Raw genomic sequence first — 27,692 nt, 5'->3', positions numbered from 1 at the left:
TTGCTCCATCCTCAACATGACATCCCTTCAAATATTCAAAATGGGTATCATGTCATTCCTTAATCCTCTTCTCCAGACTAAACATACCCAGCTCCCTAGGTCTCTCCTAATAGGGCCTGGTTTCCAGACCTCTCATCATTTTGGTTATCCTCCTCTGGATATGTTCTAGCTTGTCCACATCCTTCTTGGACTGTGGTGTCCAGAACTGGACACAATATTCAAGGTGAGGTCTGACCAAAGCCAAATAGAATGGTACAGTCTGAATTGGTGCATCACTCCTACTCCCTTTAAAACAAAATTGCCTCTTTTTAAGATTGTGAAAATCCTACTTCATTTCATTTCTCTGAATCCCTCCAGCCAGTGGTGTCATTGGGAGGTGGAGCTGTGTGTGTACCTCACAGGGTGACACCCTAGAGGGGGATGACACCAGGTTGAATCCTTCTACCTCTTCAGTGCAGGAGGGGTTTCTGAATTCTATTTATGTGTGTGAAAGCTGGACATTGAAGAAAGCTGAAAGGAAGAAAAGCAAGTGAAATATGGTACTCTTGTATGGATACCTTTGGGGCTGTGCAGACCGGCCATTAAGGCCAGCCTGGGCAGACTTGGGGTGTGCCATCCACATGATGTTGCCCTGACTCTGCCCCCAGGGCGGCATGATGCCGTATTCGGCACACCGCATCACACGGCACGCAGTGTCACGGCGCTCCTTTGGTGCTACCTTTAGACGACACAGTGCCAAAAGAGCGCCATAAAGCCACAGTACTTAAGTTGTCATCTTCTGGCCTGAGAGGGAGTGATCAGACAGACCCAGCTCCATCAGGGATAGCCTGAAGAAAGTGGCTGCTCCCTCTTTAACTGTCATCTTCCAGCCTGAGAGTGAGTGATCAGGCAGACCCAGCTCCACCAGGGATAGCCTGAAGGAAGAGGCTCCTCCCTCCTTAACAGTCATCTTCCAGCCTCCTATTCCCCTCCAGCTATGCTCTGACTGTGTGGGGGAGAGGCTTGCGTACCCTAATGAAGTTGTGAGCTATGCTGACGGTGGTATAATAGCCACCGGTAGGGCCTCCCATGCCAAACAGCTCACAACCGAAGGGTCTGACCAAGAGTGCCAAAGGGCAGGATGGGCTCTCTAGCCTTATGGCAACCATCCTAGGAGAAGAAAAACTCTAATCCCAAACCTGGGCAGATGGTGCTCATCTAACCCTGTAAGGTCAACCATCTAAGAGAAGGAAACTCTAATCAAACCTACGACCCGAGGACCTCGCTGCCACCATCCATGCTTGTCAAGGCCTCAGCAGTCGAACCTCTGGTTTAAAGGGTAAGGCCAGTTCTGTGCACGCTGCGCTCCACCAGAAAAATCCATTACACAGGCTCAAAGGATACATCCAACATCATCAACACGCTTGTAGAAAGCACAGATGAGTCCTTCCTGAATCTTTGTTCACGAAGTAAAGCCAAGAAAAGAAGAAGAAGGTGGCTACAGTGCCCTTTCCAGGGTGCAAAAAGGAGCTGCTTTTTGTGGCTCCTTTTTGTGCTGTGGAAAGGCCAGATCAGGGCCATGGTGTGCAGTTGCCACAGCCCCGATCTGGCAAAGACAGAGGCGGCTGCAGGCTGCCCCTTCAGGGGTGGTATGCAGAGCCTCATAGTCTGCTAAAAAGTCAAATTAATGGGTTTTAGAGAAAATCAAGCCTCAACTTTCACTAGAAGAGAAAATGATCAAACTGAAGCTGTTGCACTTTGCACATATCATGAGATGACATGTCTTACTAGAAATAATGGCAATGCTTTGTAAAATGGAAGGCGACAGGAAAAGTTGAAGAGTGCAATGCAAATGGATTGATTCAATCAATGAAGCCACAGCCCTCATTTTAGGATCTAGAAAGATGCAAATCATGATCCTTGTCCTAAATTTTCAAAGAGCTGTGTCAGGTGATACAGGTCTTTCAGATCTTTACATTGGTTAGTTAGTTAGATGTGTGATGTGTGAAAGCAATAAATCAGCTTACCAAAAGTTAGTTTCCCAGGCTTCAAAACTCACTCTGAGACGATTGCTTTTGTTACACCTGCAGTAGGGAGGACTCTTGTATTGATATATGTAGTATGCCATGAAGCCATTGCGTTTGTTCATGCTTCTGCAATTGGATTGCAATTTGTGAATATAATAATAATAATAATAATAATTTACAGACCATATAAAAACCATTAAAAACATCTAATAAAAATAGATAAAATCCACTAATACAAATTATACAAAATCTGAACACAATCATTCAACAGGGTAAGGCAGAGAATCGATGGGAACAGGAATACACAGCTTCATTTTACAGAGGGGAAGGCTTGACAGAAGAGGAAGGTTTTGAGCCTCTTTTTAACTGTTACCAGGGAGGTCACAAGACGGAGCTCCTCGGGGAGACCATTCCAAATTTGTGGGGCCACCACTGAATAAGCCATATAATTCAATTCAACAATTTCTCCTTCTAGGTTTCCTTTGTCATGTCTTTGTTCAAGGACCAGAACCTGTGAATCCCTTATTGTGGCCTGGTCCAGACGGGCCAAATGTGCCATGATGGCGGCGTACTAGGGTTAAGGAACTGTGTGGCAACCATGTGGCAACCATTGGTGCACTCGGGCGTAACTGGCGCGGTACAAAAAGAACCTGCTTTTCATGGGTTCTTTTTTCTCCACAGGGAAGCCGTGCGGTTTTGTGGCTGTGGCTTTCCTGCGGGGGGGGGGGGGGAGAGGCGCCGGCAGGTCTCCCTTTTTGGGAGGTCTGTACCGGCCCTGTGTGTCCAAGAAGGCTGAATTGTTCTGAATTTTGAGTATTGCCATTTCTAATGTCAAATTTATGCCTATTAATCCTCGTCCATAGAGACTGTCCTGTTTGTCCAATGTAGAGAGTATAGGGGCATTGCTGGAATAGGATTACATATATCACATTGGAGGAAGAACAAGTTTCTTGTGAGGATTGTTGATGGTAGGGTGGAATTCATCATTCATAGGATCACAATACAGTGTGCCTGTGCTATACATCTGGGCTTCTCTGGCAGCTTTTCAAGAACAGGAAAATCCTGTTCTTGAAAAGCTACCAGAGAAGCCCAGGTTGCATATGGGCTGCTTGGACACAGGGCAGTGAGGTAAGATCCACCGGAGATGGATATAAACCACATGTAGTCCATGTTTCCCGTGTCATAGTCTCCGACAACAATAAATTGACACCCATACCCATTTTATATGCATTTTCCCAATGTGCCCATTTACTTACACATTTTTTCTACTGTACTCATTTTCCACATGGTATACAGTATGTTTGCACATGTTTTTCCCAGCTGTATACATTTTTTGCTGTTTGTATTTGAAAATTTGCAATAAATCTCAGATGGTGTGAAAAGGCTACTTTCATCAAAACTGCTCATTCCAAAGAAGACACACCCATTCCTATTTCCTACCTGCTATATAAAAATATGAAACTCTGGTTTAATGGCAGTTAATCAGGGAGGGTCTTAATCCATGAAACGATACTGGTTTAATATGGTTTAATCAGGGTTTAATCAGGGAAGGTCTGAAGCATTGATGCTGGCACATGATAGTAGGAAGAAAGAAGCCTTTGAGCCAAAGAGAAGCCTTTGAGCATGACATCTATCTCTAGTTTAATAAACTATAGTTTTCTAAGCCATGTATTTTACATTTAAAAAGACCTAGGCTGCAACTGCACTGCAGAAATAATGCAGTTTGCCATTGCTTTAATTGCCATGGCTGAATGCTATGGAATACTGGGCCCTATGACAGAGAATGTTAAATTCACAAATATAGGAATCCCAAATTTCTATAGTATTGAACCATATCAGTTAAAGCAGTGTCAAACTGCATTGTTTCTGCAGTGCAGATATAGCCTTAGTATGTTTAACTCCCTCTCCCACATACTGTATTAATGTAGGTGTCATAGCATGGTTGTAATAAGACCATAATATCTAGTCCAACAAGTTAGCAATCTGGCCACTACTTTATGAACTAGTTGCAGTTTCTGAACTTCCTTCAAAGTCAGTCCCATATAGAGCCTATTACAGTAATCATATCTGGAGGTTACTGGAGTATGGGTCCTGGGTAGTTATGAATAAATCTGTTAAATGTGGGTCGTGTTTTATGATTTTAAAGGTGACTGTTAAAAAAAAAAACTCCACAAAGGAGCAGAGGGTCTTTTTTTCATCTCAGCATCCTTAGAAGTTAGAACTAGCTATGTCAGGATTTGTCATATCTGTGTCTTCAATTTGCCCTACTGAACATTTCCTCCTGCTTCTGTCTGAGAGCCAGTGGATAAAATATTGGCTTCAACCAATGAAACTTCACTCGCTGACCTTAGGTTGTGTGCCACTGATGTACAGGACTGTATAGAAACTTGTGGAAAAATATACTGATCCTTGAGCTACATTACAGGGAAGGGAATGAAGGCAGTGCCACTACAAATAGAAATTCTGTCCTCCTAGTGAAATTTCCTTCCAGTCCTGAATTTCAGCACTGCAGAGGGGTAGGCACTGAAAAGTTTTTACATCTAGAACTTTTATATTTCCTATGTTCACATTCACTTGTTAAATTTGCCTGCCTTTTTTCTCTGGAAGCCTAAACTCTATTTGCTGATGTTTTGAGTTACTGCAGTACTAGAATGTGGGGACTAAAGGAAAATTTCATTAAGGGGCAGAATTATTACTGGGAGAGGGGATACACAACATTCTCATTTTTTCTGCCTGCTACTGTCATCTTCTCAGTGCAAAAAGGAACCTCACTGAGGAAATGCACATCTTCAGAGTTCTCCCCAGAGCTGCAAGAATAGGAACACAACTTTACCTCTTGCAAGACAAACTATATCAGTTCTAACAAACTCTATGTGATGGTCTTCATAACTCCCGTGGTGTTACTAGGGTTGATGTCACCCGGTGCAGTAACTCATGGGTCACCATACTATTGACCCACTCCCTTATCACATCATACAGAATCCTTAGTAATGGTTTTTATACTAATGTTACATGTAAATCATAATTTCCATATATTGCTGAATGTAAAGGCATTAGCTGTGACATAAACAAACTAGCAAAATTAAAATTATACCCTTAAATTACAATACAATGAGCACAGCCTCAATGTATTTGCACTTGCATATTTTCATGTGATCATTTGTTTCATTGTGACCATAGTGAACATTTGTGGAAAAAGTGAAAATTTGGTAAAATGTGATGTTTTTAAAGAAGAATTTTAAAAGGTTCAGTTTAAAAAAATTCCTGAGGCTTGTCCTTTTTCTGTCCACTGAGCTGTGCCCTACTCATGCCTTCTCTTCTGCAGAACACCAGGGTTTTAAAGAAATGCAGATGAAAGCCATAGTCCATTTCTGCCAAAAAGACAGACATGTGGGAGCAGTGGTGTCACTCACTTCTTGGGGTGCCACCCTGTTCAGCCTGCACCTCCACACCCTACATAACATGCATTGATTTTAGCCACTGGTGCATGCTATCTGCATTGGGTTTGTAACAGGGAAAGACATGTTTTTGGTGAAGATGTGTGTTTGCTTCTGAACTGTTTTTGTAGATACATGCTGTAGTTTTTCAAGGCAAATGAAAACCTTGCTTCCTTGAATTATATGGGGAGACATAAATTGATTATTTGCCCAGGTGCTGCCAGGAATGAGAGTCGTTTAGACATTTAGATCCCTACCTAATGTAATGGCTTTGAGGGTGAAAAAGTAGGAAATATGCTTCCCTGAAACTTGAGGAAGAGGAAGCTTAAAAAATAGTGTGTGATTCTATATCACACAGGTAGAATAGAGTGTTCCACCCATGTGGTTGTATGTGGCTCCTTCCATACTCCACCGTAGGTAGCTTCAAAGGGTTCAGGCATGCTCCAAAGATTTGAGAATGACATCCTCTTTGCACTTCTGGATGCAGAAATGCAGCCAGATTCTGCTTGGATGCCTTATCCCTCCTCCAGCCATGGGAACACACGCTGACAACTGTGAGACTGCATGCATGTGGGTCTGTGTGGGAAGGTGGCATTGCATGAAGAAGGTATTAAATATACCCTTTTCAGCAATCTTAAAATGACATAGAGATACACAGTGGGAGTTTACATCAGCTTATGTCAACAACAGGATTTGGATGTGGTCTTTTATTCCATCATACATTACCTAATGTGCTTCAGTGCAGAGGACTGATGGGAAAATATTCTTAGAAAAGATGCATATTTATCCTGAAGGTCTAATTAATGAGCATGGTAGGAGTAGGGCCAATATACATGACCCCACATACAGGTTCCCCTGCCAGCTCTCTTTTTCCAAGGCTTGCAAAATCATGATGCAGTATGAACAGAGGTGCTAGAATGGACACCACCAAGTCTCACTGCAGGTGGAGATGACCTCTGGCTTTGAATCATCCTCTGCATTCAACACTCTTTGGAAAATTGAAAGCTAGCTGAGCAAGGAGGAGAAGGTCTGTTCTAGCTCTGTTGTTGTTCTGTTGGTTGAGCAAACAGTTTAAAATAATAGCAATAGCAATAGCAAGTACATTTCTATACCACTTATCAGTGAACTAACCACTCCCTAAGTGGTTTACGATGTGTAACCTAATTGTCCCCAACAAGCTGGGTATTGATTTTAGCCATCTATGGAAGGATGCAAGGCTGAGTGGACCTTGGAGCCCCTTGGATCAAACTCACAACCTTGTGGTTTGCACTACAGGCATTGAAACACTGTGCTACTAGGGCTCCCTGAATAACTGGAAATAATACAGAAGAACATTTGAAAAAGATGATCTCCCACTCAAAATCTGAAGTGGTGTTGTCTATTTTCCACCATGCGAAGCTTTGGACTTTATTACACACAGCTTTAAAACTACCATCAAAGTTTGATAATAGCACCTTTGACAATATCTACTGCACAACACCATCTTTCTCTAGTCTTTGTGCTTGAAGAGTGGTTAGCCCACACCTTGCCATTGACAGAATAACCCTCCATAAGTTGCCATGGCAGGTCTGGGCTTACACAGTCACATGGGGTCAGTGTCTCCTCCTGTCCCTTGTCCCCCTAACCCTTTGCTATTCCAGAACAGCATTATTTTTTAAACTAAATTACATTCACATAACTACTGAATTGTGTTTTTTTTTTAAATCACCCCCACTCGCAAATGCAAAGCATGCTGGGTAGGGCATAGGGCAGGGAGATGAATGGATGCAGAAGAGAGTGCGAGGAGCTAGCAACATTGTGCCAATGGAGGGATGTGCAGTAGAGAGTGCTCCCAAACCAGTGTATATGCACTTCTTTTCATTAATACAATTGTGGTGACAATAGAGGCACTGTGATAAACTCCTTAGATGTGTTTTGAGCCACAATCCAAATTTTAGCATCTTTGAAATCTGTTTGTAAGGTACTGCATTTGATGGTGAATAAGAGAAGCCCATTCTCTTGGTTTTCAAAATAATATTTATTATACAAAGATTTTTTTTCCAGAATGTTTTTGAAATAGCAGATTAGGCTACCCTTTACATGTTATTAAGACCGTAACTTGTAAAACCACCATGTTGTTGACATCCTACAGTACAAGCAGTCAACTATTTCACATTCTCCTCATCTTTTATCGGCTATTTTGAGGATTATGGATAATCCATTTTGTACTTGGCAGATCACTGAGTAAAAATGTTCTCTACAAAGCCACAGAACACTTCTCAAAAACAGGAGGAAGAAATCAGATAATCTACTGCAATAGCTGTATTCTGTGAAGATGGGAAAAAGGAAGCTGGTGGTTATGGACTCATGGTGACACAGGGTTGGAACATAACAGCAAACAGACATAGTTGAGCGATTTGGGATTTGAAGAAGAACCACAAAACAGAATATTTTAAAAAGTCTGTGGTGATAGGAATTGAAAGGCTCAAAGAGGACCAAGCATGCTCACAAGTGTCAGGTCCAAAACACACTGCAGAAATTGGCCTGGCTTAGTGCTAGGGAATCCTGGGAGTTGTATTTTGTTGTGACACCAGAGTTCTCTGACAGAGAAGGCTAAATGTCTCACAAAAGTATAGTTCCCAGAATTCCCTAGAATTGAGTCAGGGCAGTTAAAGTGGTCTCAAACTGAATTATTTCTGCAGTGTGTTTTGGACCCCAGTTGCAAAAAGAAAGAAGGAAAGAAGGGGGAAAATGAAGAGGGGAGTGATAGAATGGAGAATATTGAAAGGAATCAAGGCCAGCTGAACAACAAACAAAAACACTCAATGTGAAGTTGAAGGCTTTCTCTGAAGATGTCAGCCACAGATGCTGGCAAAACGTCAGGAATAAACTCTTCTAGAACATGACCACATAGACAGAAAACCCACAAAAAACTGTAAAAATACTCAAGTTAGGTAGTGGGGACATACGGCAACATTTTGGTCCAGGTCCTAGTTGTGAGATCTTCTCCTCACTCTGAGTCTTTAATATGAAAATGGGAGCAGAATAGGTTGTGTGGATATAATTTTTGGTGCAAAGAATGAAAATGATTTATGGAGCCTTTGCACATTCAACTGACACAATGGCTAAGGGCATTCCCACAATAGTGGGTTCTTTGTAATTGGTCCTCTCATTTAAGGTGTAAAATGGAGTGCACATTCCATACTAAAATTATTTTGTTTCCCCTCCTGCAGTGTGATTTCCTCAGAGATATGTGCCATAACAATCAGATGCGAAAACTAAACCTGTCTTTATCTTCCTGGGATCAATCACCACAGAAAGCATACTAAATACAATAATATGCTATGACTGACATATTTGGCTGCTCTGTAAGGAGTGCGATAAATGTACCTAGTTTGACCTCATGAGAATTATAGTAGATTATTATCTACAGCAGAAATGGGCAACTGTGAAAAGTTGAAGGACCTTGCAACTCTTGTCCCTTGTTGATCATGGGGTTCATCCTAAGAATGGCTGGTTTTGACAGTTGTTCACAGATTTGAGGAAGCGAAAGAGATGGGGCAAGGGGACTAAATCCATCATGTTTTTGTAGCAGTTTGGTTTGTTTAGAGATAGGGGTTTCTAAGGTTTTGGGGTTCTCCGAGGATGCTTCTGGGGGGCTTTTGAGTGCCACATTTCTTCCATCCCAGACCTCCCACTTTGGGGAGTATCTTCATTTCTATAATTGCTAGTCTTACCAGGCAAAGTAAAACCAGATGAGGACTCAGAGTTACCACAACAACACCACCTGCAACTCTACACAACAAAAAGCGTTTCATCTATAAGGTACACCTGGTTGTAATTCTTCTGCTGTCACTAATCTGAAGCCGAACAAAATAAGCATTCTTGGGGAGGGAGAGTGGTATAGAGACAGTGAGTGAATCAATTATAAACATGCAACCACTACTTAGAATATTGTATAATAACTGTATTATATAAATGGTATTTCTTCCACTTCAATCTTAAAATGTGTTGTGTAAAAACACTGCAATTTTCTCTGCTTCTGAATTCAAATAGAGTTTCTAGCAAAGAGAAAAATCCCTGCCTGACCTTTTGTGTGGTTGCAGTTCATTTCCTTAGGGAGAACAGCTGTTTGGTAGCAGTTGCTGTCTTTGAATATACTGATGTGACACTGTTCTAAAAATAAAATAAAATGGCAAACTCATCATTACTGCAACTGGAATAAATGAGACGAGCGAGCTAGAAGCTTCGCTAGTTATGCAGACATGCTTATAGTCAGTACCCTGACCCCGAATGGTCATTCTTCAGCAGTATTTTCTGCAAGAACATGGCATTGCTCTTGCACGAGAACAACTCCAAACCCTTGGCAACTTTCAGGTGTGAACAGAGTGGTTGCAGATGCCCCTGAATATTATGTTTCCCCCCCTGAAATTCTGACTTGTGCAAAACCTGGTCTCCAGAGTCCAGGTCCAAGACTCAAACCTCTACACCATGACATCTACCCACTCTTAGCTTTCAGGGGGAAAAAGGCAAGCATTTCCTGCAGTTTAAGCAGACAATCCTCTTACTTTGGAAAGAGAGGAACAAAACGAAGATAGTAATGATTTCAGCAGTGAGCAGTTGTGGGCCCCCTGTGGGCCTTCCAGTTTTTCCAGTCAGGATCCTATAATGCTTCAGTACAACATAAATATCTGCAAGCAGAATTACATTATGCTTGTATTAGCCAACCCCTAGACTGAATGCCAACGTAGTGCAGCAGTATATGGATAAGTGACTAGTGCATGTGGCGGAGATCCCCTGACATGATTCCATTGTTTAATGTTCATTTGTGAGGTATTTTTATATGTTAAAGCACTAATGTATGCTCAATGGTTCCATAGGCAGAACTCAATGGTTCCATAGGCAGAACAAGTCTGGCGTAGTGGTTTGAATGTTGGACTTTCATTCTGGACACCAGGGTTCAATTCCCAGCTTGGCCATGAAACCCATTGGGTGACCTTCAGCAAGTCACATGCTCTCAGCCACAGGGGAAGGCGATGGCAAACCTTCCCTGTACAAGTCTTGCTTAGGATTGCCATAAGTTGGAAAAGACTTGAAGGCACACAATAACAAAAGATGTCTTTTATTTATCGCCATAAGTCAGAAATGACTTCAAGGAACACATGAACAACAACATGCTCGATGGTTCCATAGGCAGAACTCCATTTATACACCACCCTCTGCTAGATATGACTGCTATGTTAATACCTTCACTATTGCTAGCTAGGGTTGATGGACATTGCAAGTGAACAATATCTGGAGGGCCCTATGTTCCACACATTAATAGAAAGCTTGTATCTATAAAACAGTCACACTTGTGTTGATCAATTAGCATAATATATATTTAAAATAATCAGGATAGTACCTTTATTGAATGAAAAATTATAAACAGAACAGTAGCTTTGCAGCTTCCTGTTAAGTTAATCAGAGCAGCAGCATAGTGGGCATAGCAGAAAATATACCACCATGCCACCCTGAAGACACCCAGTTTTGTCTGGTTTTGGAAGCTAGTCAAGATCAGATCTGGTTAGTGTGTGGATAGGAGACCACAGGGGGACAATGGATGTCCAGGCAGGGCTAGGAAAAAAATCCTGCCTCAAAACCTGGAGCGCTCATGTCGTCAAAGTTGATAATCTTACCCAGGTAAGATGTACCAATTGGTTGATTCAGTACAAGGTGACATCATATTGTCCTGTGCTGTACAATTTGGGCCATGGTGTACCAAAAAACCCAGACCATGTAATTTCGGATTCAAAATGGGAATCATTTCTTTCAGGATGCATGAGAGGGCATATATGGGGTGGGATTGTGTGAAGGAGCCCACAAGCTTGCCAGAGCTGGTGGCCTTTAAAATTATGTGTGATATCTTGCATGGGAACATGTGAATACCCCCAATGGAATCAACCCTTGCAATCCAAATAGTAGCTATGGGGAGGGGATTTTTGTTGGGTTAGGGGTAGGGAGAGAAACAGTTAAACTCTCTCTGTCTAAACTACCTAGGGTTCTGAGGCTTTCATGGCTTCTCTTTCACCATTATCAATCTGACTATATTTTTTTAAAAAGTGGATATGTCCGGATTCATATGATTTCATGACTTTTTCAAGTGAAACACATCACACTGTTCTTGCTTTCTCTTTTGAAGACCGAGACCTCCTTCTCTTTGATGTAGCCAAACTGTTGAGTCAAGATGTACCACTTCAAATGGAGATTCACATGAATGAATGAAAATGTATTTCCACGCCAAAAACTAGCATGACTTACAGAAGGTTAGTATCTTTTCTTCTAACTCCCATTTCCTCTATATTCTGGAATGACAGTCTTTACGACAGTCTATTTGAACTTGGTCCAGAATTTAAAATGTCTCTTTGTTGTGTGCCTTCAAGTCAATTTTGACCTATCTTACCTTAAGTCCTATCATGGGATTTTCTTGACAGAATTTGTTCAGAGGGGGGTTGGCCTTGCCTTCCTCTGAGGCTGAAAGAATGTGACTTGTCCAAAGTCACCCAGTGGGTTGCCACTGCCAAGCAGGGATTTGAACCCTGGTCTTCCAGTGTCCTAGTCCAACACTCACGCCACTACTACAGGCTAGCTCTCTAGTGGGATGGAAATAAACTATCCATGAATTCTAGGTGTGATTTAAGATTACTTTGAATCTTGCAAATTCCCTAAAGGAGAACTTGGAAAAGTTACTTGACAGTTACTTTGAAGTAACTGTTGGCTGTTATCTCTCTCCCACATTCTGAGAATGACAGCTCGCACACGTTAAAATTTCCCAACTGAAATCACTTACGTACAGGGAATGATGTCAATCTGATGTGTAGATTGTTATATGTAATGATCCTATGTAGATAATTAAATATACAGATTCTGAAAAGCTGCAGGTGGCTACGGCTTTCTATTGTAGTACACAATATACACCAATTTTCATGGATGTAGGATGTTTGTCATGCCTGGTAGCCCTTGATACCATCATGCATACCATTTGCCTGGACTCAGTGGGTGCCAAGATTCCTTCATCATGCTTTTGGGAGAAGAAAACCAGCAGCCAAGTACAAATCCATTTTTCTGGGACCAGCTACTGCTGTACTCCTTTTTTCACTTCCTCTCTGCCAATGCCTTTCCCCTTGTGTATGCCATGTCTTATTTCGATTGTAAGCCTGAGGGAAGGAAGCAGCATATTACTATTTGAAAGCCACTCTGGGAGCTTTTTGGCTTAAGGGCAGGGAACAAAACCTGAGATAAATAAATAATAAATATAAGTAGATGTTGAGTATCCTTTATCTTTAATTTTGAAATCCAAAAGACTCCAAAATCTAAAACTGTCCACATGGGTGGCCAAGATAGTGACATCTTTGCTTACTGATAGCTCAGTGTGTACAACTTTATGCCCAAAATTGATAAAAATATTATGTATAAAATTGCCTTACATTCAAGCTATGTGTATAAGGGGTATACAAAACATACTATATATACTAGACTATAAGTTGACCTCATGTATAAGTCGAGGGCAGGTTTTGGGACCAAAATTATGGATTTTGATTTGACCCATGGATAAGTTGAAGTTAAAACTTAGAGACATGTAACAAAGGATCTTAAGGATGAAGCAAAGGAAAACAAAATTCCAGCAGGCATAACTATTTGCGCTCACACTAAAGACTGGATGGATGAGAGAACAGAAGGGGGCAATGGTTCCATAACAAATTACACTCTTGCCTTTCAGCAGGGGATGGTCCCTTTTTGATAAGAGTCAAAGTATAGTACTTACATTGACCTGTGGAGAAGTCAATCTAGGATTTTGGGTTAATTTTTTTGACTAAAATTTCTAGATGTATACATGAGTAAATACAGTAAATAAATTTCATATTTAGACTTGGGTCTCATCTCCAAGATATCTCATTATGTATATGTAGATATTCCAAAATCTGGAAAAAATCCCAAATCCAAAACACTTCAGCTCCCAAACATTTTGGATAAGGGAGACTCAACCTGTATAAATAAAATTAACAGGCCTCAAGTGTTAAACTGTTTTGTTATTGTCTTAACAAGAGCATTGGTATCCTTAGTTCAAATACAGCTACAACTGGCAAACCCTATTGGCAAAAGCCCTCATGAAATGAACTAAATAGGGACATCTTTTAATGTTTTGTTTTGTTTTGATTGCCCCCACAATTTCAGTAGAAACTGCTTTTAAAACCACTGATCAGTATCTCTGGCTGCATCTACATGGCAGAATTAATGTAGTTTGACATCACTTTAACCGCCATGGCTCAGTGCTATTGAATTGTGGGATTTATAGTTTTGTTGGCCCCATTCATACTAGCCCATTTGCCCTGGTTAGTTTTGGTTCAGATTTGGTATGACATTACCAAATCTCTCCAGAAAGAAGTTCATACTACCTTTGCACCGATTGAAGCTCCCTGGTGCAAATTACCCCACTAAAGTTCCCATTCAGAAAAGTAGCACTTGAAGATGGAGCCTCCTTGTTGTCAATCAAACTCACTTCCTCTGTCGTCAGTGGTGACATGTCATACTGCCATTGGCCGACAGCATGGGTGCTCCCCCCTCCTTTTTTAAAAAAAACTGGTGGCAGTGTTTGCATATTCTGTCAACTTTTCAACTTGTGCCTTCCCTCCTGATGCAGCCTTCCCTTCGCTCCCAGCCTGATGTCCTTGCCTTCCCTCCCAATGCAGCCTCCCCTTCACTCTCAGCCTGATGTCCCAAAGCCAGATCTCCTTCCCTGGGATTTTTCCTTTTGCCCCTCCCCCCCAAAAGCAAGCTTCCCTTCCTACATACATTAACACTAAAGCACCATCATTCGCATAATCTGTCATGCGAGAGGGGAGGAATGTTCCTCCCACTGCTCACCTTCTGACCTTGATCCCTCCCCCTAAATGACCCAATCATGATCGGAGCACCCCAGTTTTTCCAAAAAGATACGGGGATTTCCCCTGTTTCAAATATCCCGCACCGAGAGGCATTTGCTCTGGATCTGGTGTGCAAGCCCCAGATCCGGATGTGAGAAACCCCACGCCAGTGGGAACTTCCCACTTTTAATCTGGGGTGGAAACCGGAGTATATGGTGGTGTGAATGGCTCCTGTGAAATATTTAGTCTTCTCTGTCAGAGAGCTCTGGTGCCACAACAAATTACAAATCCCAGGATATACTACGACTGTTAAAGAGGTGTCAACTGCATTAATTTTGCAGTGTGGCAACAGCCTCTGTCAACTCTTTTAAAGCAATGTGTGACAGAATATGGGAGAGGGAACAAGGTGGATAAAGCCATATAATGCTTTAATTCTCAAACCTAATACATACCTAATAATACACTACATTCTGAATTTTTTCCTTCAATTTAACTTTTATTAAAAGAGATTCTAAGATACTGTACCGTCTCCAGTACATGATATTTATTACCAAAATTATTAACAAATATATAAAACTTACATATGGAATATTTATTACATCCATTTATTCCTCTATAATACTGCATTTGTTCAAGTAGGTTACCTACAGTGTAAACTTCCCTCAGTTTGATTTTGCCTCGATTGGGAAAGCCCCTTTGACCCCTTATGTTACTTAAATTTAAGAACTTTATTTGGCTTTCATTGGTAGCATCTGATTTTCACATTTGGCACGTGGAAAAAATATCTACAGTGCAAAAAGAGGCATTTCCCCCCTCTGGTTTAAATCTGAACCATGCTTTTTAGAAGCTGAGGAGAGAGGTTCAACTTACATTAACATGATATTAGTATTAATGCATATGACACACAAGTCTGGTGTTATTTGACTGAGTGCAATTCAATGCTTTTTCCTCTGACCTTCTCCTGCACACCAATCAGACCCTTTTGTTAAGCAAGGTGGCAAAAGTCAGACCCCATAGAAAGGCTATGGGACTCTTGCTCGTGATTGAAGCCCCTGTTCCATGTTTTCATTTGTTCCATTTTGTGCCTTCCTGAAATTTGTGAGCAAGCAATTGTTTTTCCTATGGAGATGGGCTGGAAAAGGCTTTCTGCAGACAATTTCCTCACCAATTGAAAATCATGGGTCTTGGCCCCAGCTGTAAGGAACTTATTAAGATGCCATGTGTGTATTTAAAAGAAAAGAAGAAGAAAAGATCAGCCAAAGACAATAATGCCATTCTAGTCCAGGAGTGATGCATTCAAGTGTAGCCATTAAAAACAAACAAAACTAAATCCACATCCAGGAAATCACTGGCCCCACCCCCTTTCTGTTTGCCATTGTTTACAAATGTAGTTTAATGTAACTGAGTAAAGCTGATCCAGAGAGGGCATCCATTTAGTTGCACTCCTCTTCTGCATTCTCCCTCAAGCACCATATTGCTATTTGTAGGAGGCCACCTCACCAGAGTCCCCCCGAGCCGATGAGAACCAATTCAGATGGCTGTTGAGCAAGAGTACTCTTGGTACCCTGCCTTTTCTTTCTTTGTTACCAAAGCGCCCCGCTCCCTTCTGTAGCACCATACATTTCGGCCAGTTTTTTAAAGCGTGGCCCCCAGTCCGTCAGATAATCATAGCTCTGCTCTGAGTCCGTGCTCACGGATTGTAAGGAACTGAGTGACTCGGCTACTGAGCCATTCCCCTCAAACATATATGTCTGGAGTGAGTCAAAGGGAGGTGCCCAGAGGTCCATATCAGCTTCGTAGAGCTTGGCCAACACATAGTTGTGAACGCTGCTGTCCATTGTGCAGGCCTGAGGCACATATCTGGAAAGGCTCTCGATTTCTGGCATCATGTCCTGTCTGCTCTTCATCACCACTTGGGCCTCTCTAGGGTTCCACAGGGCAGCAATGTCAAAGGCCTCTGTATCTTCCTCACCACCTCCCTCATCATCGTATCGGACAATGTTTTCATGGATGTTCTCCTCTTCATCTATAATGTAAGGCTGCTTCCTGTGTCTTCTCATGGATAAGATCAGTAGCACTAGCACTGTGAGAAGTAAGCAAAAAAACAAAGATTTTAAAAAATAAAATAAAAGAGCCTTATCCTCCCCAGTCAATGTCACCATGTCCTTTGATCAAAAAACTAGCTCTGATGAATGTCAAGATTGATGGGCTGGTGAACACAATACATTTTTGCAGGCTTTCCTCTAGGGATAGTTATCCTTGTTTCTGTGCTGTGCTAAGCTAGTGTTATGTTTACAGCTTGGAAAGTTTCTTTTTTTAAAAAATGGTAAAGCTATAGGTTTAAATCCAAATTTTGGTCCTGAATTGAGTAATTCATAAATCAGTGAGAATTTGATAAGTTTATGCTTATGTAACTTGTATTGATTCAATGGATCTACACTAGCTGGGACCAACAATTGGACCCAAAAGTAGGTAGTTATCTTTATGGTTACAGCTTTATATAACACACTCTTTACCATTTCTGAAAACTAACTGAATATATAGTCAGCCCTTTGTATCCATGAGCTTGCCATCCATGAATTGGAGCATCAGTGGATGGCTCTGGCCTGTTCTCTCCAATGGTGGCACATGCACATGGTTGCACTAACATGGCCACGCACATGGTGCACCGTCATTAAAAACAATGGGACTTTTTGGCATCCATGGGGAGGGGGTCTGGAATAGAACCCCTGTGGATACAAAGGATCAAGCTTACACCTGAATATTATAAGACTCTGGCATGTGGTGTAAAATAACCTCTTTCACTTGCAGCCAGTGATTGCTTCAGCATCCACAACAGAGCAAGAGACCATGCCACAACCAAGACTTTACTGCTTCTGTAGCATTTAATGAGGCCACACCACCATAACTATAAATGTAACTAAAAAGAATAATGATTAGTTAAATTGCAAAAGGAATAATGTTATCCTTGGTTAAATTCCAGTAACAATGTTGTTTACTTATACCTTTGTTATCTGGAAAAGGAATTAATCTCAAGTAATTAATTATTTTTAACTTGTCACTTCCATGTTGTTGTTATTTTCTGGTAGCACTGAGATTCCTCTTTATATTTAATGAATGATCAAAGGGAACTTGAATTTTATAATTTGCTTACAGTTCCAAGCAGAAACCATTTTGAATCTTCAGTGTAATCAACATTTTGCACATAACCAGATCTGGCTGCAGTTCCTTCCTATTTAGATTAATATAATGCAGTGTTAAATGTTTTACCCTTGGGACTCCCCTTTACATCTACATGCAGATGTTCTCTCTCCCCCCCCCCCAACTCAGTGCAGTATATGAATAAAAATATTTTGTTTATTTAGTGTGCTCATTTTCATGTGCATATTCATGTATTTTCATATTTTAACATTTTAAAAGAAAAAAACATTGTTCAAATTATAACATTTTTATTTAAGTAATTTCAATATTTGACTCAATGCATGTGTAAATTTTACACATTAAAAAGTTTGGGAATAAGAGAAAGAGGCAGGATCAAAGCCTCTAAGTCTAAGTCTTTCACTCCCTTTGAGCAACTCTCATGCCCTCCTGGGAGTCCCGCCCCACTGTTTGCTGTAATGTGCTTTATGCGAGGCTTTCACCTGGCACAGAGAGCTGCAGCCAGATTGCTGACTGGTTACAGGAAGCAAACAAAGTTCTTTTTGAAACAATTCCAGGCACAAAGCGCTGGCTATGACCAATAAAACCCTATGTGGCTCAGGTCCAAGTTATCTAAAGGGCTGTATCTCCCTATATGGTCCTGATCCATGTCTTTATATCTTCTAAAGAGGCCTTTCTCTCTGTCCCATCACCCACACAAGGTATGCCTGGTGGGAACATGAGAGAGAGACCTCTTAGTGGCTGATCCCAGGTTCTGGAACTCCTTTCCTAGAGAAGTTAGACTGGAACGCTCTTGTCTTCTCAAGCAGGTGAAAATCTATTTGTTTTGATAAGCCTTTAAAGACTGATTCCTCAAGAGGAATGGGCCTTGCACAATGTGCTCCATTGTCTACTGGTTGTTTTCTTTTTAACTGGTTTTAATTTTATTAATAATTTGATATTAGCTGGCATCTTATATGGTCCTTATGTATGCACAGTGTTATGCAGTGAATTCTGGCTTAAGCAGCCCCAGTTCCCACTTACTTGGCAGCGCCTGCTGCAATCGATGGAGGTCTATTCCCCTGTCACTTGGGAAGCTGCTTGCTGCCATTTTCACCACTTCCATGAGTGACCCTCATTGCAACAGGCAGAAATGAGATCTGGAGACCACTAAGGCAAAAGGGTGGGTGGGAGAGAACAGCAGCCAGTTGCTTTCTGATTGATAGGGGAACAGATCTCCACTGATCCCAGTAGTTGTGTTTTGGTAAGTGGAGATGAAGGACTTTCACAGTCCCAAAGAGTTCCTATGTATATGTATATGAAACAATCATGAGTCTGTAATTGAAGGTTATGCATTGGTAACTGCCATATACAATTCTGGCCTCTATTTTTAACTTTTATATAAGGTAACTTTTTAGCTATGTTTGTTTTAACTGCTGCAAGCCACCTTGAGATCTAAACAGGAAAAAAGGTACAGTGAATTATCACTACATGTTGCCTATGATATGGGTTGACAGACAAAAAACGTATGACCTTAACGTTATTTTTTACCGGAAGTCTATTAAGAAAAGGGTGGTTTTGAACTCACGAATTTGTGATGAATACCAGAGGAAAAAAACAGAAGCCCTTTCATTAAAAAAAGAACCAAGTGTTCTTTTTTATCAACGTAAATTTCAGGAGGTGGTATTAATAGTTAATGTTCAGGAATGGATGAAGTGCAGCTTGGGTTTTAGTGGTCCAAAAGGATCACCACTGTAACCTTTTAAAATTGATTGATTGATTGCATGCCGGGATAGTTTAGTTGTTTTCGGACCATACTGGCTTGCCACCTGCCATCCTTTTATGGGCACAATTAAAACTGATGGTTATCATTTGTTGCTGTTATTGTGTGCCTACAAGTTGTTTCCAACTTATGATAACCATAAGGTGTTCTGGGGCTCAGAATGTGTGTCTCACCCAAGATCACCCAGTGTGTTTCCATGGCTAAGCAGCGAATTGAACCCTGATCTATAGAGTCATAGGAGATTATCACACTACACTCTTAAAGCATTGATATTCTACTTTAACTGCTCTTGCTGCCTCTTGTTGCATTCTGGAATTTGCAGTTTAAGGAGCAGCATTGAGAATATTCAGCCAGAGAGCTCTTAGGCCTCACTGAACTATACATTCCAGAATGCAACCGGAGGTAGCCAGACCAATTACAGTGGTATAGCAACACTAAGAGTGTAGTGCAATAATCTTCAAAGTCCAACACTCAAACCTCTACACCATGCTGGATTTATAAAGCTTTGCATGGTTCCAGTCTAAGTTATTTTAAGGACTGCATCTTCCTATATGAGGAGAGTCAGCATGGTGTAGAGGACTAGAACTTGAAGAAATCAGGGCTCAAATTCTCACTTGGCCATCAAAAATCACGGAATAATCTTGGGTAAGTCACACTGTCTCAACCTCAGAAGAGGACAATGGCAAATCAACTCAGAAGAATTTTATCCAAGAAAATTCCATTATAGGTTCATCTTAGTGTCACGATAAATCAGAAATGACTTCAAAGCGCCCAACAACAACAAAATTAATTAACTAACAGTGCATTCTAGGAGATGTTTGGGGGGGGGGGGGGGAGGGAGAAGGCATTTTCATCATAGTTTTGTCCCCTCATCCTATTTACCTTCTGCCCACTGCTATGGGAATGGTGGTGGTGAACTTGTGGCCCTGCACATGTTGATGAACTATTATCCCTATTCCTCTCACTACTCACTGTTGGCCATGTTGGCAAGGGCTAATGGAAATTACTACAAACTTCTGAAAGGCCATGGTTAACCCAGCCTCGTCCCATATCAATGTTAACCACTTTCTCAACAATTTCTTATCTTTTTCTGGAATCCTGCTCAGGAAAGGGCAAATGCATTTACCTAGCAACACAAATATGCAGGCAAGGATGGCAATAAGGGCTCCTCTGCTCAGGCTCACAGGTAGTACATAGGCCTCAGCATTGCAAGACATCACAAGGCCTTTGTCATCACAACTGCAAACATGAATGGTTACTGTCCCGGTGCTACTAAGCATGGGACGCCCATTATCAGCTATCAGGATAGGAAGGTAGAAGGTGTTCTGCTCATGCTGCCGGAAGCCTGATCTCCTGGTTAAAATCCAAGCTGTGTTGTCTAGAGTAAAACAAAACAAAACAAGAAGCCAATATTTATTTACAATGTATAAAAAAATAAACTAGAGGTAGATGTTATTAAGTTGTTTTGTACTAGGGACAACAGTACAGAAACATATTATTGTTCATGTAATAAAACACTGGAGAGCTAACACAGTATAGTGGTTTGAGTGTTGGATTAAGACTCTGGAGACCATGGTTTGAATCCCTGCTCAGCTTGGGCAAGTCACACTCTCAACCTCAAAGCATCTGAACTCATAGCACCAGAATTAAACTGCCACATCCCATTTTCTTGTGGCAATATCATCAGGGAATTAAATTCAGGAATTCTTAGTGCTGAGGGTAAGTTTGGTTCAATGTGTTCACTGCTATGGAAAAGCCGTATAGTTCAGATGAAAATGTTTCAATTACCGAACTGTGAAACAAAATTTCATTACTCAGTAAAAGAAATAGTGCTGATCATACATTTGGAAGAGGACAATGAGCATAGATCTATGTGTTTACCAGGACTATGCAATCAGTTTGGCTGAATTCTGAATAACAAAGTGAATCAGGTTGATTCGGACTTCTTTGTTATAGATGCTGTTTGAATTAGACTGGCCTGATTCCATTCTAGAGTAGAATGAAAAGTCTGAGGTGCTTTAGACTGACCTAGTGAAAAATAAGAGGGAAAATTCTAGATAGTGTGCCTCTAATATGACCATATAATGAAATGGCAAAGGTAGTGTGATGCAGAGGAGGAGGAAGGGAAGTGGGCTTTGTTCCGTGCCAAATCCATAATGCAATCTAAGCTAGAATGCCACCAACACTCTTCAATTAAAATGTTTATGGTGAGAGGGTTTATGTGAGGTCATTGAAGACACATAGTCAACTCTATCCTCTGACATAACTTTCTGTGTTTGCTAGATTTAGCTGTGTTAGTAGATCATAAGATAGCTATGATGAAAAATGGGTTATTATTGATTGACCTGTTACCCCAAGACCAGATCCCCAATTGCCCCTCATGTTTACTATCATCAAGATTAATATTAAAAGGGATGCTGAAGTGAATAACCTAGGAATGACCCAATTGTGGAAGCCCGGCCACTTCACACTTGGAAAACTCATCGCTAGCAAGGGAGCAAGGAAGGCACCTACCATGATGAGATCCTCTGAGGGTCTAGCATAACCTCTTTTGTCTTTGGGGGACAATGAAAGGTCATGGCAAAAAATAGTGATTGCTTGTGCATACACAGGACAGGGACATTCTGGTGAGGAATTCTAATTCCTTTGTCTGAGGTATTCACACCAGTCACCTGAACATTTACTGGAGATCCTGACCATTCTTTTCCTCCTGGAAAACCATTTAGCAAGAATCTAACCCTTTCATACCTTGGTTTCTGTCCCCAAGACAAGGTTTGGGGTATAAATATTAATGTCTAAACAACAGTGCCATGGTCTAGTTACAAACAGACAGGGATGTTGTCGGGTTCACTAGTCTAGATTCCTCAATACACCTGCCACCAAACTTGCTGCAGTGGCTATTGAGCCTTCTTCCTCTGGACTCTCATTGATTTGAACCACGATCCATGGTTTGCAAGGCCACTACTATTCCACTTCTCATACCTTTGCTTCTTAGTTCTTGCATGTGTGTCTGAGCATATATATTGTGTGTATGTGGGTTGATTGTTTCCTTAATTAAAATACAGAAACCTATTTGAATTTGCCTCTGGAGTTCTGTGTGATTTGGGAACAGTATAAACAGGGTTAGTCCCAAGGCTGATGTTGCCCCAGCTAAAATATTATTTTACTTGAGCTACTAACATTCCCCTAAAACATATTAATTTGTGGGTGCCCTCTTGGGCCCCCCCCAGAATTTTGGGTAACATCAAAGATGGTTTCTCTAAGGCTGCATCCGCATGGCAGAAATAATCCAGTTTGACACCTCTTTAACTGCCATGTCTCCATGATATGGAATTCTGGGATTTGTAGTTTGCAGTGGCACCAGAGCTCTCAGGCACAGGTGGGTAAATGTCTCACCAAACTACAGTTCCCAGAATTCCATAGCATGGAGCATGGCTGTTAAACTGGTGTCAAGCTGGATTATTTCTACAGTGCGGATGCAGCCCAACTTTTTAAAACTTCCTTTTGTCTTGTTAAATGGCATAGCCTATTCTTCTGCTCACCTTATTGTTATGTGCTGTTTTGTTTGTTTATAAATTGTACTGTTGTTAGAAAAGCACTTTCTCCTCAAATGTCATTTAAATATCATTATTATATATCTCAGTTAAAGGTTAACTGACTAAGCTGATTCGTCCTTTAGTGGAACAGTGCTGTAACAAAAGCAGCATGAATTGCCAAGATTAAGCAGTCAATAGCTTTGACAAACAAATAAAAAACAGCAAAATTGACAGGTGCTTAGAAACAAACAAAACAAAAACCAGCAGTTGTGTTTTTGATATTTGACTGTTAATCTCCAATTTTCAGTCTACTGTGTCTCTAAATTTTGTATGTGCAAAAATTAAAAACATTTGATTTTTCAAGTCAATGAGTGAAGGCTGGCGATCCAGATTTCCAAATCCTGATTGTAATTCAAAATCTAGATCCCTTCAAGTTTAGTCCAATTAATCTGGACTGAATCAGATCCAGATCTAACTTGCTGAATTGCATTCTGAACTGAATCAGGGCCCACGCAGGCTGCAGCAGTGTGTGTGTGCACTAGGCCTCTGGGAGATAATCTGTATATGCAGTCCAGTTTCTGCACATATACCCCCTTCCTGGACAGAGGTTCTTGATGTGTATATAATATGGAGAGAGCCAGCATGGTGTAGTGCAGGGGTAGGCACCCTTTTTGAGCCGGGGGCCGGGTTGCTGTCCTTCAGACAACTGGGGGGCCGAAGCCAAAAAATAAATAATTAAAAAAATTAAATAAATAAACCGGGACAAATGTAGGACAAAATTTTCAGATGGAGGACACTTTTTTAAAAAAAAGTTAATATAAATTCATGTTTCTGAGGCTTCTATAGACAATTGCCCCCCTTGCCCGCTGCTTGCCCCCCCTTGCCTGCCGCTTGCCCCTCCTTGCCCGCCTCCTCCTGATAGGCCAAAGGCCCCACACCCTCACATGAGAGGCCAAAGGCTCCGGCGGCAATCGGCGGCAGGACCGGGCTGGGGCCGGTCCCAAGGCCTTGCCGGGCCACATCCGGCCCGCGGGCCGCAGGTTGCCTACCCCTGGTGTAGTGTTTGAGTGTTAGACTATAACTCTGGAGACCATGGTTTGATTCCCAGCTCAGCCACGAAACCCACTGGGTGACTTTGGGTGGCTCACACGTTCTTAGCTTCAGGGGAAGGCAATGACAAACCTCCTCTGAACAAATCTTACCAAGAAAACCCCATGACAGGTTTGTCATAGGGTCACCATAAACAGGAAATGTCTTGAAGACACACAACACAAACATATAACTTGGACCTAATTCTGGAATTTACCTGATATGTGTAATTATATTATCAGGTACACTAAAAATCCCAGTCTTTGGAAGTGATTTATGTGTCTTGGCTTAAGTATATTTTGAAATGTGATGTTTTGGGATAAAGATACTATATATACACTCATGTACAAGTCTAGAAATTTTAGTCAAAAAACTGAGCCCAAAAAACTGAGTTGATTCATCCATGGGGTAATGTGTATACTGTACTTTAGCTTTTTTTAAAAAAGGAACCAAGACTGTCCTGAAAACACTGACCTACCTCTACTCTATCATCCAATCAGCCTTTAGGGTAAGCACAGTTATGCTTGCCAGAATTTTGTAAGTTCTTTGGCATTGTTTTCCTTTGCTTCAACCTTTACACCTTTTGTTACATCCCCCTAAATTTTACTCTCAGCTTATCCACAGGTCACATCAAAATCCATAATTTTGGCTCCAAAACCTGTCCTCGACTTATACATGAGGTCGACTTATAGTCAAGTATACATGGTAAATATATACAGTAAGCCCTCCTTATCCATGGATTGTTTTTATCCGTGGTTTCAAGTACCCATGGTTTGAAAAGATTCTAAAAGATATAAATTCTAAAAAGCAAAAATAATGCTCAAAATTCAGCATGGAGAGAGTAATTCCAGAGGTGAAGGATGGTTCAGAAAAGGAAGGGGCACTAGGGACGACACTGCAAACATGTAATGGATAATGGAGTGCACTTAAGAATTCCAAAAAAGAATCAGCATGTGTTTCATAGACTACAGCAAAGCATTTGACTGTATAGATCATGAAAAGCTATGGAATGCACTCAAAGACATGGGCTTGCCACTACATTTTAACAACCTAAGATATGCGGACAACACCATATTACAGTGGGTCCTTGGTATACGCGGGGGATCCGTTCCGGATCCCCCTGCGTATGCCAAAATCCGCGTATGTTCAAGCCCCATTCTATCCAATGGCAGCGCGCGTGCACCGCCATTGGACAGAAGAGTCTCCCTCCTCCCCTCCTCTTTCCCCCCTCCTTCCTAACTTCCATTGGGAACAACCTCAGGGTTTGCCATGTGTGTATGCTCAAATCCGCGCATGGCAAATCCGCTGATAAGGAGGGCCGACTGTATTAGCAGAAAACATTCAGGAACTGGAACATTTAATAAGGAAGGTCAAAGATGAAAGTGTAAAGGTAGGTCTGATGCTGAACACAAAGAAAACAAAAATAATGACCAGAGAAGAAATACACAAATTCAATGTAGACAACGAAGAAATTGATATAGTTAAAGAATTCCCATATCTAGGATGAAACATTGACCAGAATGGAGACTGCAGTCAGGAAATAGGAAAAAGACTTGGAATGGGAAGGGCAGCTATGAAAGAACTGAAAACATACTGAAGAGCAAAGACATACAACTGAGCCCTAAAGTCAGAATCATTCAAGTCATTGTATTCCCAGTTACCATGTATGGATGTGAAAGCTGGACAGTGAAGGAAGTGGACAGAAAGAAAATCAACTCATTTGAAATATGGTGCTAGAGAAGAGTACTTAGGATCCCATGGACAGCGAAGAAAACAAACAAATGGGTTCTTGAACAGATCAGACCAGGGCTCTCCTTGATCAAGTTGAGACCACAAACCAGATGGATAGACTCAATCAGGGGGTTATGGGAAGAGCTTGCAGGATCTGGGCAAGGCAGGGGAGGATAAGGATTCTTGGAGATGTCTCATCCACAGGATCGCCATGAGTCGGAACCAAGTCAAGGGCAGCTAACAACAACAAGAAATTTTAATGAGACTTGAGCATTCATGGATTTTGGTATCCACTAGGGGTTCTGGAATCAAGCCCCAGGGGATATCAAGGGCCCACTGAATAGACTACAATAACAGATAAACGCATAACAGCTAAATGTTATAAACTTAAGATCAGAATATTTTGTTCCCCAAATGATAAGGGCCAGTGAGAATATTTCACAAATATGAAAATATTTCACAAATTCAGACTAAATGATGTTTGCTCTTTCTAATATAAAATAAATATTACCCCTCTCCACTCAATGTTAGATATAGTTAACCAGCTAGCTAGATGTCAGACAGAAAAAATAGTCAGATGGACAGACAGAGATTTGTAGTAGCAGGCTTGGATTAGATTGGAGTTTAGCTGCTTGTTAATTTTCTTACTAAGAAAGATGATAAATGATCAAATCTCACTGGCTCCTTGGAGGTTAATTTTTTTCAGCCACATATATGTTTTCTCCACATTTTAAACTTTTTTTTACTAGATTAATGTCAGGGCAGGCATCCAGATCACCCCTACGGGAATTTCTAGACTTGTTGACAAATTGACAATGCAAGTGCAATGCACTTGTGCCAAATCTTGTTTGTGCTTGTCTCATAAGTCATCAGAGTGACTTGATGCCATAAGTATTGTTTGCAAGTAACATGATGGGATAAGACATGGATGTCACAAATCCAAAGCATTCTCATTTTTCTCCTCACAAGTTTGGGTAAAAAGTCCTTGCTTGTTTTTTCACATCCAAATGACATGAACAGTAGGTGTATACTATATTTTCAGCATGCTCGCAATAAAACACACTACAGAGTAGTGGCTTCTGCTGTGATATGTTTGCATGTGATTCTGTTCACTTGCTGTGACAGCCTTCTCCAACCTGGTGCTCTCCAGATATTTTAGACCTCAACTCCCATGATCTTTTAAAGTAAGCAATATTAAGTTGGGGCTCACTGGAAATGGAGGATAACAGTTACGGATATGTGAAGGGCAACAGGTAGTGGGGAAAAACGCTAGGACAAAGCTGTGAACACAAAACCCTGCTTTTGGTTTATCAGGTCACTGATGTAACTGTTGCACAGCCTGCCCATATGGCTTGACCAGAGATCTAGTAGTAACAACTCATGTCAGAAATGGTTGTGGCAGGGCAGTAGTAATGTGGCCAGTAACCATCCAATTCGGGATGATCCATATCATCAGGGTTTGTGTATGATATTGCACTGACATGGATCATTATTTAGGTGGCATTTGTGATGCATCCACAAATTGGGCTAAATCACTCTTTCTTAATCTCTGTTTAGATACATAGATAGAGAGCCAGTGTGGGCTAGAATCTGCATCTTACTGATGATGATGACGATGATTTGCAAAATCCACACCCAACAAAAATAGTAGAAAGGAATTCATTTTGATAATAACAATTACAATAAATTTGCATTATACTTAGATTATTTTAAATACCTTCTGATGAATTATAATGTAGTAATGGAGTAAATCTAAAAGTTTTTATCTTACTCTGATCCCTAGAGTTTCTAAAGCCAAATATTTCTGATACAGTGATACACAGTTCACAGGCCCAGTCAGAAAATGCTAAAGCGATGGTGTGAGTGGGGCAAGGCACAGTGAGAGGAGAAAAAGAGGCCTCATTTTTTTTTAAAAAAATAACTTTTTTTTAAAAAAAATCACATCTTACTAAATTTTCACTTTAACCACATGAAACTATGTACATGTAAATATACCTTTAGGTTGTGCATATGATACTGTAATTTGAAGGTATAATTTTAATTTGCTAGTTGTTTATGTCACAGCTATTACCATTACACTCAGTGATATA

The 27,692-nt window shown here is 41.0% G+C and overlaps 1 protein-coding gene across 1 annotated transcript in view; it reads right to left on the bottom strand.

Moving 5' to 3' along the window:
- Window positions 1-14,842: 14,842 nt before the first annotated feature.
- The window catches only part of CDH20 (cadherin 20), a 239,241-nt gene continuing 226,391 nt past the window's right edge, over window positions 14,843-27,692 (bottom strand). The window contains 2 exon segments of the mRNA XM_042465402.1: window positions 14,843-16,408; window positions 20,373-20,624. Coding sequence (XP_042321336.1) covers window positions 15,909-16,408; window positions 20,373-20,624 — 752 coding nt within the window. The 3' untranslated portion in view covers window positions 14,843-15,908.

Source organism: Sceloporus undulatus, chromosome 4 (genome assembly GCF_019175285.1).
Source record: "Sceloporus undulatus isolate JIND9_A2432 ecotype Alabama chromosome 4, SceUnd_v1.1, whole genome shotgun sequence".
Taxonomy (NCBI): Eukaryota; Metazoa; Chordata; class Lepidosauria; order Squamata; family Phrynosomatidae; genus Sceloporus; species Sceloporus undulatus.
Note: the sequence above shows the minus strand (reverse complement) of the source record. Positions and strands in the feature narration are given on the sequence as shown.